General features: G+C 41.3%; 1 protein-coding gene across 1 annotated transcript; it reads right to left on the bottom strand.

Annotated features, from left to right (window-relative positions):
- Window positions 1-2,699: 2,699 nt before the first annotated feature.
- Window positions 2,700-13,858, bottom strand: LOC124275260 (serine-rich adhesin for platelets-like). The gene is made up of 9 exons (XM_046710741.1): window positions 13,814-13,858; window positions 10,461-10,630; window positions 9,409-9,523; window positions 7,298-7,461; window positions 6,231-6,430; window positions 5,029-5,331; window positions 4,231-4,311; window positions 3,335-3,685; window positions 2,700-2,707 (listed from the first exon to the last, which is right to left on the bottom strand). Exons 1-9 carry the CDS (start codon window positions 13,856-13,858, stop codon window positions 2,700-2,702), a joined length of 1,437 nt encoding a protein of 478 aa, XP_046566697.1.
- Window positions 13,859-14,101: the final 243 nt, after the last annotated feature.

Below are 14,101 nucleotides of genomic sequence, written 5' to 3' on the forward strand. Positions count from 1 at the left end.
TCTTTCCTAGCATATACATTCAAATATTGAATACGAAGTGTGGAATTATGACCCAGAATCATATTCTAAAATAAAGTTCCATCGTATTATAAAACATACGTTTGATTATGAAACACTTTGTAAATGAAGTTAGGCCAAGGCTGGTATTGCTCTAGAATGACCTAGGCCTAGGCTGATATCGCTCTTGAGTGACTTAGGCCTAGGCTGTTTTCAGTCTAGAATGACTTAGGGCTGGGCTGATATCGCTCGAGAATGACTTAGGACTAGGCTGATATCACTGTTAAGTGACTTAGGCCTAGGCTGATATCACTCTAGAATGACTTAGGCCTAGGCTGATATCGCTGTAGAATGACTTAAGGCTAGGCTGATATCGATTTAGAATGACTTAGGCCTAGGCTGATATCACTCTAGAATGACTTAGGCCTAGGCTGATGTCACTCTAGAATGACTTAGGCCTAGGCTGATATCGCTCTAGAATTACTTAGGCTGATATCACTCTAGAATGATTTAGACCTGGGCTGATATTGCTCTAGAATGACTTAGGCCTATGCTGATATCACTCTAGAATGACTTGGGCCTAGGCTGATACCGCTCTAGAATGACTTAGGCCTAGGCTGATATTGCTCTAGAAATATACTTAGGCCTAGGCTGATATCACTCTAGAATGACTTAGGCCTAGGCTGATATCGCTCTAGAATTACTTAGGCTGATATCACTCTAGAATGATTTAGACCTGGGCTGATATCGCTCTAGAATTACTTAGGCTTATATCACTCTAAAATGACAGACCTAGGCTGATATCGCTCTAGAATTACTTAGGCTAGGCTGATATCACTCTAGAATGACTTAGGCCTAGGCTTATATCGCTCTAGAATTACTTAGGCCTAGGCTGATATCACTCTAGAATGACTTAGGCCTAGGCTGATTTTGCTCTAGAATTACTTAGGCTGATATCACTCTAAAATGACTTAGGCCTAGGCTGATATCGCTCTAGAATTACTTAGGCTAGGCTGATATCACTCTAGAATGACTTAGGCCTAGGCTGATATCGCTCTAGAATTACTTAGGCTAGGCTGATATCACTCTAAAATGACTTAGACCTAGGCTGATATCGCTCTAGAATTACTTAGGCTAGGCTGATATCACTCTAGAATGACTTAGGCCTAGGCTGATATCGCTCTAGAATTACTTAGGCCTAGGCTGATATCACTCTAGAATTACTTAGGCTGGCTTATCACTCTAAAATGACTTAGACCTAGGTTGATATCACTCTAAAATGACTTAGACCTAGGCTGATATCGCTCTAGAATTACTTAGGCTAGGCTGATATCACTCTAGGCTGACGTAGGCCGATATCACTAAGAGTTCATATTCCTTTCAGACGAACAGAGGTACACTTTAATTGTCGATCCAAAATGGCAATTGTCGACTTTATGTGCAGATTTCAGCGATCGATTCATGTAATTTTCAACGTTACTTTGGAAAATAGAGACGCATTGACGTTTGTATTGCTACAACAATAGATGATTGCGACAAGGACACTGGTCGATAACAACATCTGCTGATATACCTACAATGTGCCTGTCTGGGTTGTGTTTGTTTGGATATGTCGTATTGACCAAACCGCACGTTTCACCCAGAGGTAGGCAAATGATAGTTTTTTCAGGAAACGAAGAATTGAAATTAGTTACCGGTCAGTGAATAGACAACTATTTCTAAAATAACAGTTCTGACACACACAAAAAACGTTTGGAAGAGCAAACCTTCGTAAAACCTGCCTCCTATTTGTTCAAACCACATGAATCTATGGCTGATTGTAGTGAGTGAGTGAGTGGTTATGGATTAACACGGCTATCAGCCATAATTCCAGCAATATCATGGCGAGGGATACCAGAAATAAGTTTTACTCATTGTGATTATGTGTTTGAATCGAACCGGGGTCTTCCGCGTGACGAGCAAACACTTTAACCACTTGGCTACCCACCGTCCCCGGCTAGTTGTAGACGTGCCTTCCTACTTAGCATCGAACTCAAAACAAAGTAATGAAATGAATAGAATAGAAATATAATTGTCCAGAGAGAACAACACTGACTTAATTTTTACTCGGAGTGGGAAGAACATCCTCAGAAAGTGACACGGAACAATTATTTTAAATATCTTTATTCTCCTAACTTCGAGATCAAGGGCTTCGCGTTTTCAGTGCCAATACATCTGCAAAATAAAATAAATGTCTCGCAGAAAATAGTGTTATGAGTTATGCATACACACAGCTATGCTATCGTAGTATGAGTTTAGAGAACAGTGCTTTAGTAACAAAATCGAGTAGTCTACTCCGTACTTTAACCAGAATGTTACGCCATGCGTTAAATGAATGAGTGTGTGTTATTTTACGCCGTAGTCAATAATATTTCAAAACTGTCACGGCAGCACATAATCCGCTCTTGGTACCAGTTCTAGCAAAGCAAGCAAAAACAGACATAAGTAAGTCTCCCTTAATGTGTAAAGATGTAATGATGATTCTTCCAAATACACCATATATCAGCAAATTATGATGGAAAATACACGATTAGTGAAGCATGAAATATAAAATAGAAATGAAAACATTGTTGTGATAGTGACGGACGTGACTGACGTGACGATGACTACAGGGGATGAACGTGACTGAAATGACATGACTTCTCGGTGAATAAAACTGTGTATTAGTTGCCTGAAAACAAACAAAGCAGGCATGGATAATTATATAACAGTGTTACGTCTACAATATGAGTAAAGTAAGCAATATATGTTATTAGGCGATCAGTATATCTCATGGTTGATAATTGATAATTACACACCCACACAGGTGAAGGTGTTAATCTAATCAAAGTGTTAAAAGAGATATTTTTCAATGACGTAAGACTACACGTTGATCATGATTACAAAATCTGTGATGCTACACACCAGGAACCTTATTCTGGGTCCCGATCCACAAAGCGTTCGTAACGTTACGACCTGTCGTAACTCTATAGTTTATCATAAGCATACGAATGTCGTAGCGCTACGAATGTTTTGTGGAACGGGAACCAGGCTAGCTATTCTTGAAACATTCGTAGCCCTACGAACTTCTTTAAGCCCATTCTTAACACATTGGCTACAATTAAAGTTAAGAATTCTTAGAGCTACGAACATTGCGAGAATAAGGGCCCTGGGAGCCGTTTCACAAAGCGATCGTAGCGCTACGACTGTCGTAAGTCTATGTTAAAAAATGGGAGTTTCGATCATCTTAGCGCTGTGATCGCTTTGTGAAATGGGGCCCTGATTCGTACAATGTACGTTACAATATTAAAGGCAATACCTGCGTGTGTGATGAGGGAGGACATTGCGGATGTCGTTGGATTTGTAGTTGACGTAGTAGTATCAGTGGTAGTCGAAGGTGAAGGTGAAGGTGAAGGAGAAGAAACTGGAGTCGATGCGTTCGTAGAAATCGATGTAGTTGCTTCAGTGTCATTAGAAATCGATGTAGTTGTATCAGTGTCATTAGAAATCGATGTAGTTGTATCAGTAGAAGTAGCAATGGAGGAAGATGGTATAGGTAACGACGTGTTAGCTGCGCTGACGGTCGACCTTGTAGTTGGTGACGTCATTTCTGTAGATGGTGTAGTCAACGTCGTTGTCGCTGATGCTTTACAGCTGGCTACCGCTTTGCCTATGAGGAGAGAATGAACCTTTTTTTAAACACTCTCATAATACTTATGTTTCGGATTACCTGCCCTTGTCGAGACAAGCCTCTGACGGTTGTAAACAGTGTATTTGTAATTGCGAAACGGTATTCAAAGCCAGAAAAGACAGAACACCTGAAAGCACCCGTGCAGATCCGGGTAACAACTGGTCGTCAGCAACCCGTGTTTGTCTTCTGGGACGACTAACAGGATCATGTGGTTAGGCTCGCTGACTTGATTGACACGTGTCATCGTAGACCGATGCTCATGATGTCAGTCACTGGTCTGTCTGGTCCAGACTCGATCATTTAAAGACCGCCGTCATATACTTCAATATCGCTGATTACTGAGGTAAACAACAAACAGACAACACCTGTTTTTTCTGATCTATTTCCGATGACATATTTCAGGTTGTCGTGATATAATAAGGATGTAACCGACCACACCTTTTCACGAATATCACCTCGTCAGATTGAAATATGAAGAATTACACTTCAAACTATACATGACACAGCATCGCAGTCTGACGTACCGTCATCACAACAGCAGTAGAAGTTGTCCAGCTTCCGCCCGTAGCGAATACAGGTCCCCTGCCCACAAGCATCGAACGAGCCTAGGAAAGGAGACAAATTACACTTGGCCAACAATGGTTATATAATGACATAATGCTCCATATAGATAATACATTTTACGTTTAACTCGATAACCAACAGACATAAATGTCACAGTAAACGATAAATTGGTGAATTAAAATGGTTGCCGTGGAGACCTTGTTTAACTTCATCATCGGAAAACCTCTGTACCTTTTACCAAATTGTTCTATGATGGTTCTGTACATAACAACAAAATCATTTTTTAGTGGACTTGTAATGGGCGCGCTGAATAGCTGTAATTATGTTGCTTAAATAGAGAATATCTCCCAAGTGTCTACTGATATCAGTTATATCAACACATGTTGATAAAGTTACACATTTATTTAGTTTTATCAATGAGTGTTGATATATTTGATATCAGAATACAAGAGGATGAGATTCTATTTATCACCAAAAATCACTCTTCATCAGTTTTCAATGAAAAATGTACATCTCTGAACACGGCACTGCTTAAGACTTGCAGTGCAGCTATGTCATAGCATTGTGACGTCGTCAACTGTTTGACGTCATAGCATTGTAATTTACGATGTCAGGGCATTGTACAAAATCTACTGTCAGTCTTCTAGGAGATACCATTTGATCTCACACAAGCACTATATCCAGTGGTACACAGTTTTGGATGATAAATAGAATATAATCATCTTTTGTGAACGTTAAATGATCCTAAATATATTTACCAGTGGACTGGAGAAGTTCCATTTTGCATGTTTCATTCTCTCTGTAAACAGTCCCGGATAGTCTGGTGTCATTTTCCCTCGTGGCAAGAACCTGTATGTCAACATTACTTGTATTGTCTTTGTTGACATTTAGCATGAGTTTCTTTGTGGTGGTGTTGAAACTCCCTCCAATCAGCATTACCTCCCCTTGGGTTTTCAATGACCCTGACACTCCGCCATTGTTGTCCTGACTTGCAATGTTTAAGGTGATGGCTTGTGTGGAGTTGCACATGACATTCCCCGCCCAGGACGTTTTTGCCAGACCTATACAGGAAAGGGAAACTTCGATAACGTATTTTTTGTTTATGTGGTAATGCGTGAGCACGTTAGTGGCTTTTAAAACCTGGGAATGAGTACACCATAATTTTACGTCGTTATATAGCAGTGATATTGCCCAAACAGCTCAGCACGTTGGCCTTTTCCCACCTTTATGTGTATGCATTGTCTTCGTGCGGCAATATCGTGTTAGATACCTGAATACTGTCGTAATTACCCTCATGTTCAAATGTTTCCTGAACTGATGAGAACAAGTGATAAGAATAGACTCTGAAGACTTTGTGTCTTTCTTAAAAATGTGTTTGTACTTCGATCAAAAAAAATAAATTCTATGAGCACATAGTCATACCTATTGAAGTAATAAGATCTATAATCTCAGTGTGGCGCATATGCATGTTTTTGTCTAATTGTTTTCCACATGTTGTACTGTTGGCCTCATGGCCATCTATACGAAATAAATGATGAGTTGCAGCATTGCATTTACACCAATAATGATTGCTATATGGGTTGTGTTTGTGCTCTGTGGTAGTGTTTTTTGCAGATGTAGACGATTCCGGAAGGAGGCGGTGAACTGTTTTCGAAAAATGTATCTTGTTTATTGTTTCACGCCGCACTCAGCAATAAGCCAGCTATATGGCGGCGGCTTGTAAATCATCGAGTATGGACCAGACAATTCAGTGATCAGCAGCATGAGCAGGGTTCACCTGACGCAACCTTCTGTGGACCGAGATGTCCTCAAATTTTGACACTGACATACAGGCATCGTATCGTTTAAAAGAACCGGCCTTCATGAGTTAGCATTATTTCATATATACAAGTTACCAGAACAAAATATGTTATAGTTTCCTTCTTAGGCAGAAGTTTATGCCATACTATTGTCTCAATACCATCATACACATCGCAGTCTGTGATAGACCCAGCTACAGACTGACGACACTGCGCTCCAGTCCATCCCTGTCTGCAGACAATGTTGCCGCTGCTGTCACACCCGTAGTGGCCGTCACAGTTGTCCTGCGGAACACAACGTTTGGAGCAGTCTTCCCTGAAGTAGTATCTGTCACAATAAGCCGTCATTAACACTCGCAGGCTGAAACAAAGACAGCACATACAGGTCCCATATTTTCCATAGCTAAGCGTTTCATTGAGCGCATGTCAGCACTCTGGATGGACAGGTGAAATCGAAAATTGGTTTAGACAATCTTTAGGCCCTTTGACGTGGTGAATTGCCCAAGTATTTCAGGTCTACCCACCTAATACCTACTGTTACATCAACTCCCTCCTCGATTACTCAGGATAATAGAGTGAGTGAGTGACTGAGTTGAGTTTTACGCCGCATTTAGCAATATCACGACACCAGAAATTGGCTTCACACATTGTGCCCATGTGGGGAATCGAGCCCAGGTCTTCAGCGTGACGAGCGAACGCCTTAACCACTGGGCTACCCCACCGCCCCAGGATAATAGAACTTCAGTCTCCTGTGTAAACCAGGATGCATCACAAACGCAGATTAATCAAAATGATGAAAGTGGCTGACTGACTAAGTGTCCTGTCATCCAGTGCTTGTATAATGTAGATGATATAGATTTCTGAAAGCTTGTATCTTGATTACTGGCTCACAGAAATAATATTAAATAATATAAAAATAAAAGTCAATTTCTATAGCGCTATATCTACGTTCACTGTCGTGCTCAAAGCGCTTTAAATGTCTGGAAGTCGAAATCAAATGGCATTGTCAAGGAAAGAAAAGGCCTTTTTGATCAAGATCCACTGCGAATGTCAAATATATTGCACTTAGAAATAGTTTGGTTCAATTTATCCTTTTAAAACGCTCTGACCTGCATTTCTCTGAACGCAGGGTGTTATCAATCAGTGTAGTTGATTGCTAAAGTGCTTTGCATGTCGTGGACGCCTATCTGTCAGTGCTATTCAGTCAGTATAGTGAAGACCCAGCTACCTGGTTGGGTTGATAGGCCTGTCACCCGTTAGGTCCAGGGTTCTGTAGGCGGCGGTGTTGTAGGAAGGGAATACTGTGGATGTGAAGTTGACGGAGAAGTTGTCAATGATCATCACGCCGTCTGTGTCGAGATCGGTGACGTTAATGCCGAGGTTCACGCTGCCCTGAAACAATCATCAGCCATTTCACAATAGCAGGGACTGACTGTAGTACACTATTGATCTATACTGAGACCCTCCCTTCTATAGAACTGTTATCTATTTATTCGTCGATCTGTGATAGTCTGTGCACATATTACATAGCGCTGAATCCAAAAGCGGTTATTTTTAACGGGCACACTCTGTCTTAATGTTAGAGTATTCCAAGCTAACCAGTATATTATTGCTGCACTAATGGTTCATGGTGATTGCCTGCGAGGGTTTATGTGTAACCGATTTATGACTAAATGTTGTGAGTAAATGCCGTTTTTAGCAATATTCCAGCACTATCGCGACAGGGGACAGCAGAAATGGGCTTCACACATTGTACCCCGCTTTAACCACTGGGCTTCCCTACCGCGCCTGATTTATGATGATGTAGCTCAATTTCTTTCTTCAATATTAAGTCATCATCTTGTAAGTACAGATGACCAATAGTTCATCCACTCTCGCCAATATTTCATATTTATATGACGTCGGTCTGTAAGTGATCGAGTCTTGACCAGAGAGTCCAGTGATTCACATAACGAGTATTGACCTACGCAATATGATGACCTGCATCCACCAAGTCAGCGAGAATGACCAAAGGATCCCGCTTGTCACCTGGAACTCTACTTATTGTATTGTATCTGTACCTTGGTAGCAGTGGGGTAGCCTAGTGGTTTAAGCGTTCGCTTGTCACGCCGAAGACCCTGGTTCGATTCCCCAAATAGGTACAATGTGTGAAGCCCATTTCTGTTGTCCCCTGTCGTGATATTGTGGGAATATTGCTAAAAGCGGCGGAAAACCATATTCACTCACTGCACTGGGGCAATATAGCCTATATACTGTCTTTATTAGTATGAGTTGCTGATAAATAATGGTCATCCGGATTTTCATGGGGTTGGTACACACATGAACAGCCCGATCCCCGTGAATCCGGAACTCGTTTCGGGTGAATACCATGAACTGTCGTTAAGCCCTTTCGCAGTCTATTTATCCGTACATAAATTACTCCGGGCAAATTCAATGGGAACGCTGTCGTCTGGATTAACGGTGTTTCACGGTGTATAGTAACTGGTTCTTGGGCACCACCAATAAAAGGCAAGGTTGTGCCGTGTTAATTCTTAGAGACAGGTTTCAGTGAAATAATTATTGATCCTTGTTCCCCTAGAAGGAGATGCTCTTCTGGATTCGACCCACATTAAGCATACATGCCGTAACGTCACTGGAATACGATTGAAACGGTGTTAAACCCAACAAACTCACTCCCCCGTGGATACGCGGGAGAGTATTGTCTGACAACATATATCCAGTCTTGCCCAGGAATACGTCTCGAATCACTTGGTTGGTTGTTATTTACACCATATGTATTTGTATGACAGCTGTCTGGACCAGACAAACCAGTGATTGGTAGCATAAGAATCAATCAACGCCACCGACTAGCTATCAGCAACTTCGCACAGCAGGACTGCCCGATCTATAGTAGATCGCCTCTTAGGGCCAGGCAAACCGAAACATGAGTCTCATTAACCAATTCAGACAATGACCTACTTTTCAGCCGTTCCGAATTTTCTCGTGTGGAAGTGAAAAGAGACACTACAAACAACTATGGTTACACTAAATTCCAATTCCTTGTTTCATAAGAAAATAGTATATATAAATTAATATTAATTTTCAAGTATATCGAATTTCTATGTTTTATGTCGAGGTTTAGGCAGCATGTCGTTAACCAAGACGTTACAGACTGCCCCTGTTTGAAGAGGTCGTACAATGATCCACAATTCATCTGGCTCACTGGTTACACCTTTTATGTGTTCTTTGCGCTTATTTGGTGTATCACTGGTGTGTAATAAATTTTTTTACTTGCCCATTCCTCGGGTTTTGTCATAATTGTAATAATGTAATCGTGCCTACCTGAAACCATTCACCTACCTTCCAGGTGTCGAAGGGGAACAATGATTCATCGTCGGAGAAGTTGTTGCTATTCTGGTCCTTCTGACCGTCAAACTGGTGGATCCCGTAGTCGCAGTCTGTGATGCTGGCAATACTGGAATAGTCTCATGTTGTCATTTCTATCACTCATATACCCGTGAAGGTCCGGGTTAGAATTTTGATCTTCAGTAACCCATGCTTGTCGTAAGAGGCGACTAACGGGATCGTAGGTCAGGCTCGATGACCTGGTTGACACATGTCATCGGTTCCCATTTGCGCAGATCGATGCTCATGCTGTTGATCACTGGATTGTCTGGTCCAGACTCGATTATTTACAGACCACCGCCATATAGCTGGGATAGAATGCGGCGTAAAACTAAACTCACTCACTCACTCTATCACTCATACACACGTCTAGTAATTTTTAAATTATAATATTATACGATGATTGTGATATATAGGCTTTATAGCCATTCGGGGCGGTGGGGTAGCCTAGTGGTTAAAGCGTTCGCTCGTCAGGTTCGATTGTCCACAGGGGTGTACAATGTGTGAAGCCTATATTTGGTGTCCCCCGTCGTGATATTGCTGGAATATTACCAAAAGCGGCGCAAAGCTTACTCACTCACTCACTCACTCACTTTATAACAATTCACTTGGATATCGATTGGTCTTCAATCCAAGGCGAATCATTGTAATTTACAGGTGGACAAATGTATTGACATATCCTTAAATGACTTTTAGAAGATGTGATGCCAACGATACCACTTTTGCATTTTAATTCCTTTTCTTTTTCAATACGACCTTTGGGTACACATGTTTTCATTCTGTTTTCATTAATGGATTCATTATTCATCAAGAGGCGGTGGGTTAGGCCAGTGGTACAGCGTTTGCTCCAAGACCAAAGGCCTGGGTTCTATGCCCAACATGTATAAACTTGGGCAAGCTCTTTTCTGGTGCGCCCTACCGCGATGTAAAGTGATACCCGGAAGTGATATTTTTCGAAGTAGCATCAACTCTTGTGTCTATAGTACCAGCATATCTGGTTTACTTACCTGGCAGCACTGGAACCACACAGCAGGAAACTGTTGTCACAGTTACCAGTTGGACACCCGGTGGGCAGATTCAAACCATCACAGCAGACGTTGTTCTTGTCTCGCCCACTTGGGTTAAGGAACCTGGTGACCTTGACAGCGATCTTGCCGGTGCCCAGTACAGTATCAATCTTGTATCAGTAGAAAATAACCCACGTGAGGCAAGTTCCTTACATATGATATTAATATATAAATACTAGTCCTACGGAATTCATTTTATAAGGCTACGTTTCACAATGGAAATCAGTTAAATACATATGATTGCAACTGGGAGACATTGTGAAATATTGTCTTTTCCACTCAATTCGTTAGCGGTGGAATAGCCTTATTTTTAAAGTGGACGTTCACATAGTCAGTTGGTTTAAATTGATCTGCGTCTGGCATTATTTCCAAATAATTTGTAAACAAAGCAAGAACGGTAGAAGTAGGTGCTCCAAATCTTATTTTTACCGTATCTTAAATACCAATATAGAATTTGAGAGATATCTCTTTCTGCCAAAACATATCTGTTCCTCTATTTTAAAATTCGGAACAGGTAATCACCACCTACCTGTAGAAGTTGGTCGTTGGGCAAATGTTCCTAGAGAATATCGTCTATGTAAGTCATGTAAATCCCATACAGTGGGAGATTAACTCCATTATCTGTTCAAATACGAAACTTTACTACTGTATAGACAAACATATTTACCTTCTTACATGAATTCAATTACCTTATGGAAAGTTGTCAAACTGTTCTCGTCTAAACAAACGCGTAATCTAAAAAAATCTTGCTAAATATAAACTCTGTCAAAAAAGAAACGCAACCCCTGTCCTCAGATATGAAAAATTCGTTTGAATGAAGTTATTGCTTCCAAACTAAATGTTATTCGAATGTATTGAAATTATACACGTAATTAATGAAGATTACCATCCAAACAACTGCATTTGTACGCATAAGTGTATTTTATTGCTTATTCCGTCACAACGCATGAAATGACCCTCATGGTGACTTCGCACAAAAAAAACACATGCAAATCATGAAAATGGCAGTTAATGTAGGGGTGTATAAAAAGCCCATGTGCTTTCGTATTATATTCATTCATTTGTCGCATGAAAAGCTGTGTGAAAAATGCCACGATTGAGTGCTGCCGACCGAAATATCGCCATTGGTCGTGTTCAAGCCGGAGAAAGTTTTGGAACTGTTGCACGGCACCTAAATGTTCACAAAACAACGATATCCCGACTTTGGAGCCGCTACAACAACTTCAATTTGACCAACGATCGCCCGAGAAGTGGAAGGCCAAGAATCACGACCCCCCTTCAAGATCGGTACATCCGGGTCCATCACCTGCGTAATCGGCATGCCCTACCAACCGTGACTGCCACACAAATACCAGGTTTGAGGAGAGTGTCAGCTCAAACGATTAGGAACCGTCTGAAAGAAGCGGGTTTACGTGCCTGTAGACCAGTTGTTGGACCTGTACTACGCCCCTACATCTCCGCCGACGACTCAGGTGGTGCAACAACGTAAGGATATGGACTTTACAAAACTGGAGGCGCATCTGGTTTTCTGATGAATCCTGTTTTCTTTGCAACATCACGACGGAAGAAAACGTGTGTATAGGAGACGTCATGAACGTTTTGCGCCCATCTGCGTCCGACAGGGGACAGATTTGGCGGAGAAAGCGTTATGGTTTGGGGATCCATCTCATACAACCAGAAATCAGACTTGGTGATCGTTGAAGGGAACCTGACAGCCCAACGTTACATCAACCACGTATTACAGCCTCACCTTCTCCCGATTATTGACCAACAGACACAGATTTTTCAACCAGACAACGCCCGGCCTCATACTGCACGTGCAACAATGAACTTTCTGCAGAATTCCAACGTCAATGTCTTGCCATAGCCCTCTAAATCACCAGACCTCAACCCTATTGAACACCTGTGGGATACTCTGGGTCGACGCGTACGTCAACGTCAGCCGCCGCCACAGACGCTGCAACAGCTCGGCGTTGCACTGCAGGAGGAGTGGAGAGCCATTCCCCAGGAAAGAATCCGGCGTCTTATCCGTTCTTGTCCAAGGAGATGCCGTGCAGTGATTGCAGCTCGTGGTGCTCATACGAGATACTGAGAAAGACGCCCCCCTGGTGACAAACTGGTGTCTGTGAGATGACTTTTGAAATGACAATTTTAAACATGCCCATCTTGGTTATTATTCTGCCAAATTTCAGACTTCTGTCTTAAATAATAAAAATGCTGTGTCGTCTTAAAACTTCAGATCAAAATCTCTAAAATACAGGGGTTGCGTTTCTTTTTTGACAGAGTTTATTAATGCATTATTAAAGTCCACAAAGATACATTAACTTCTTTGTTGTTTGCCATCTTGACAAAAGTCATGTTAATTTATATGAATATTCTAATTTTGTATTCTCATGTAACACCTTTGGTGGTGTTTCAAGAAAAAAAATTAATTGTGAATTAAATTGGAAGTAAACAGAATATCATATATTGTTTAACCGTTCAACATTCAGCCGGCGATGTCCGACGCCTACCGCCAATATCGTTCTTAGGGACTAAAGCTCGTGTCTAGTAAAAACTCACCGTCACATTGTCCCCGTTGCCAACTAGCGAAAATGTAAATACATTAAAATTATAATGTGGTTTTTCAGAAAAAATCACTTCTGCATAATATAACATATGTATTTGGGAAATACACGTAGTTATATCAGATATGCTACATTTGACCACTGTCTAAATGGCTTTGTGTATTCACACTTCTGCATAAGTTTAAACGGCGGATATGTCAAATGGAAATGTTGTGGATTTTTAAAGGTCTTTTCGACTTTTAGGCACTAAACACGTATACCTGTTAACACAGAAGGAAATGTACACATACTGAACTGTTTTGTATATTTTCAAACGTGTCCACCTAAACCTCTGAGGACTAGAGAAATGGGGTTAACACGTGTCCTCAGGTCAAGTATTTCAATACACAAACCGAATCTTTAAGAATGAAAAGGTGAATGAAGTGATACATCAGCCATATGTATTGAAATGTGTCATGAGGTGAAAATACACGTCGTATACGCACGCCGGGCAATGTACGTCGCCAGATCCGCTCTCTTCTGCAACACACGGAATCGACCCGTTTGTCCACATGCGACACGAACTTACCTTGCGCATTTTGGAAAGCTCGCGTACTCTTGTGTATTTTGGTGTATAGTTATACTATATAGTTCTGTATACAGAAATGTACCACGGAATAGGTCTGTACTGCCTTATACGAAAACGACCCCTCTACTGTTATTGAAGGCAACACTGCATCTACTCACCATCACAGGCACCATCAGTCCCAGGAGACACGTCAGTTTAGCCATGTTCAAACAAGGCGGACTTAATGTCACAGGTCTGACCACGAAAAGCCTTTCCTACCTGGAAGGTTCTCCCAGCGCATGAACAATTTACCGTAAATACCTTATAGAACATCTGATAGAAAACATTGTCTTAGAAACATTGTGTCAGATTTTATAAACAACGCGCTTTCACGCCTTTAGGTATGTCCTGATTACAACTAATGCCATAGTAATATTAAATATATACATTGCAACTGAGTCTATGAC

The sequence above is a fragment of the Haliotis rubra genome, unplaced genomic scaffold, assembly GCF_003918875.1.
Source record: "Haliotis rubra isolate DU_JTF1 unplaced genomic scaffold, ASM391887v1 Scf2, whole genome shotgun sequence".
NCBI lineage: Eukaryota > Metazoa > Mollusca > Gastropoda > Lepetellida > Haliotidae > Haliotis > Haliotis rubra.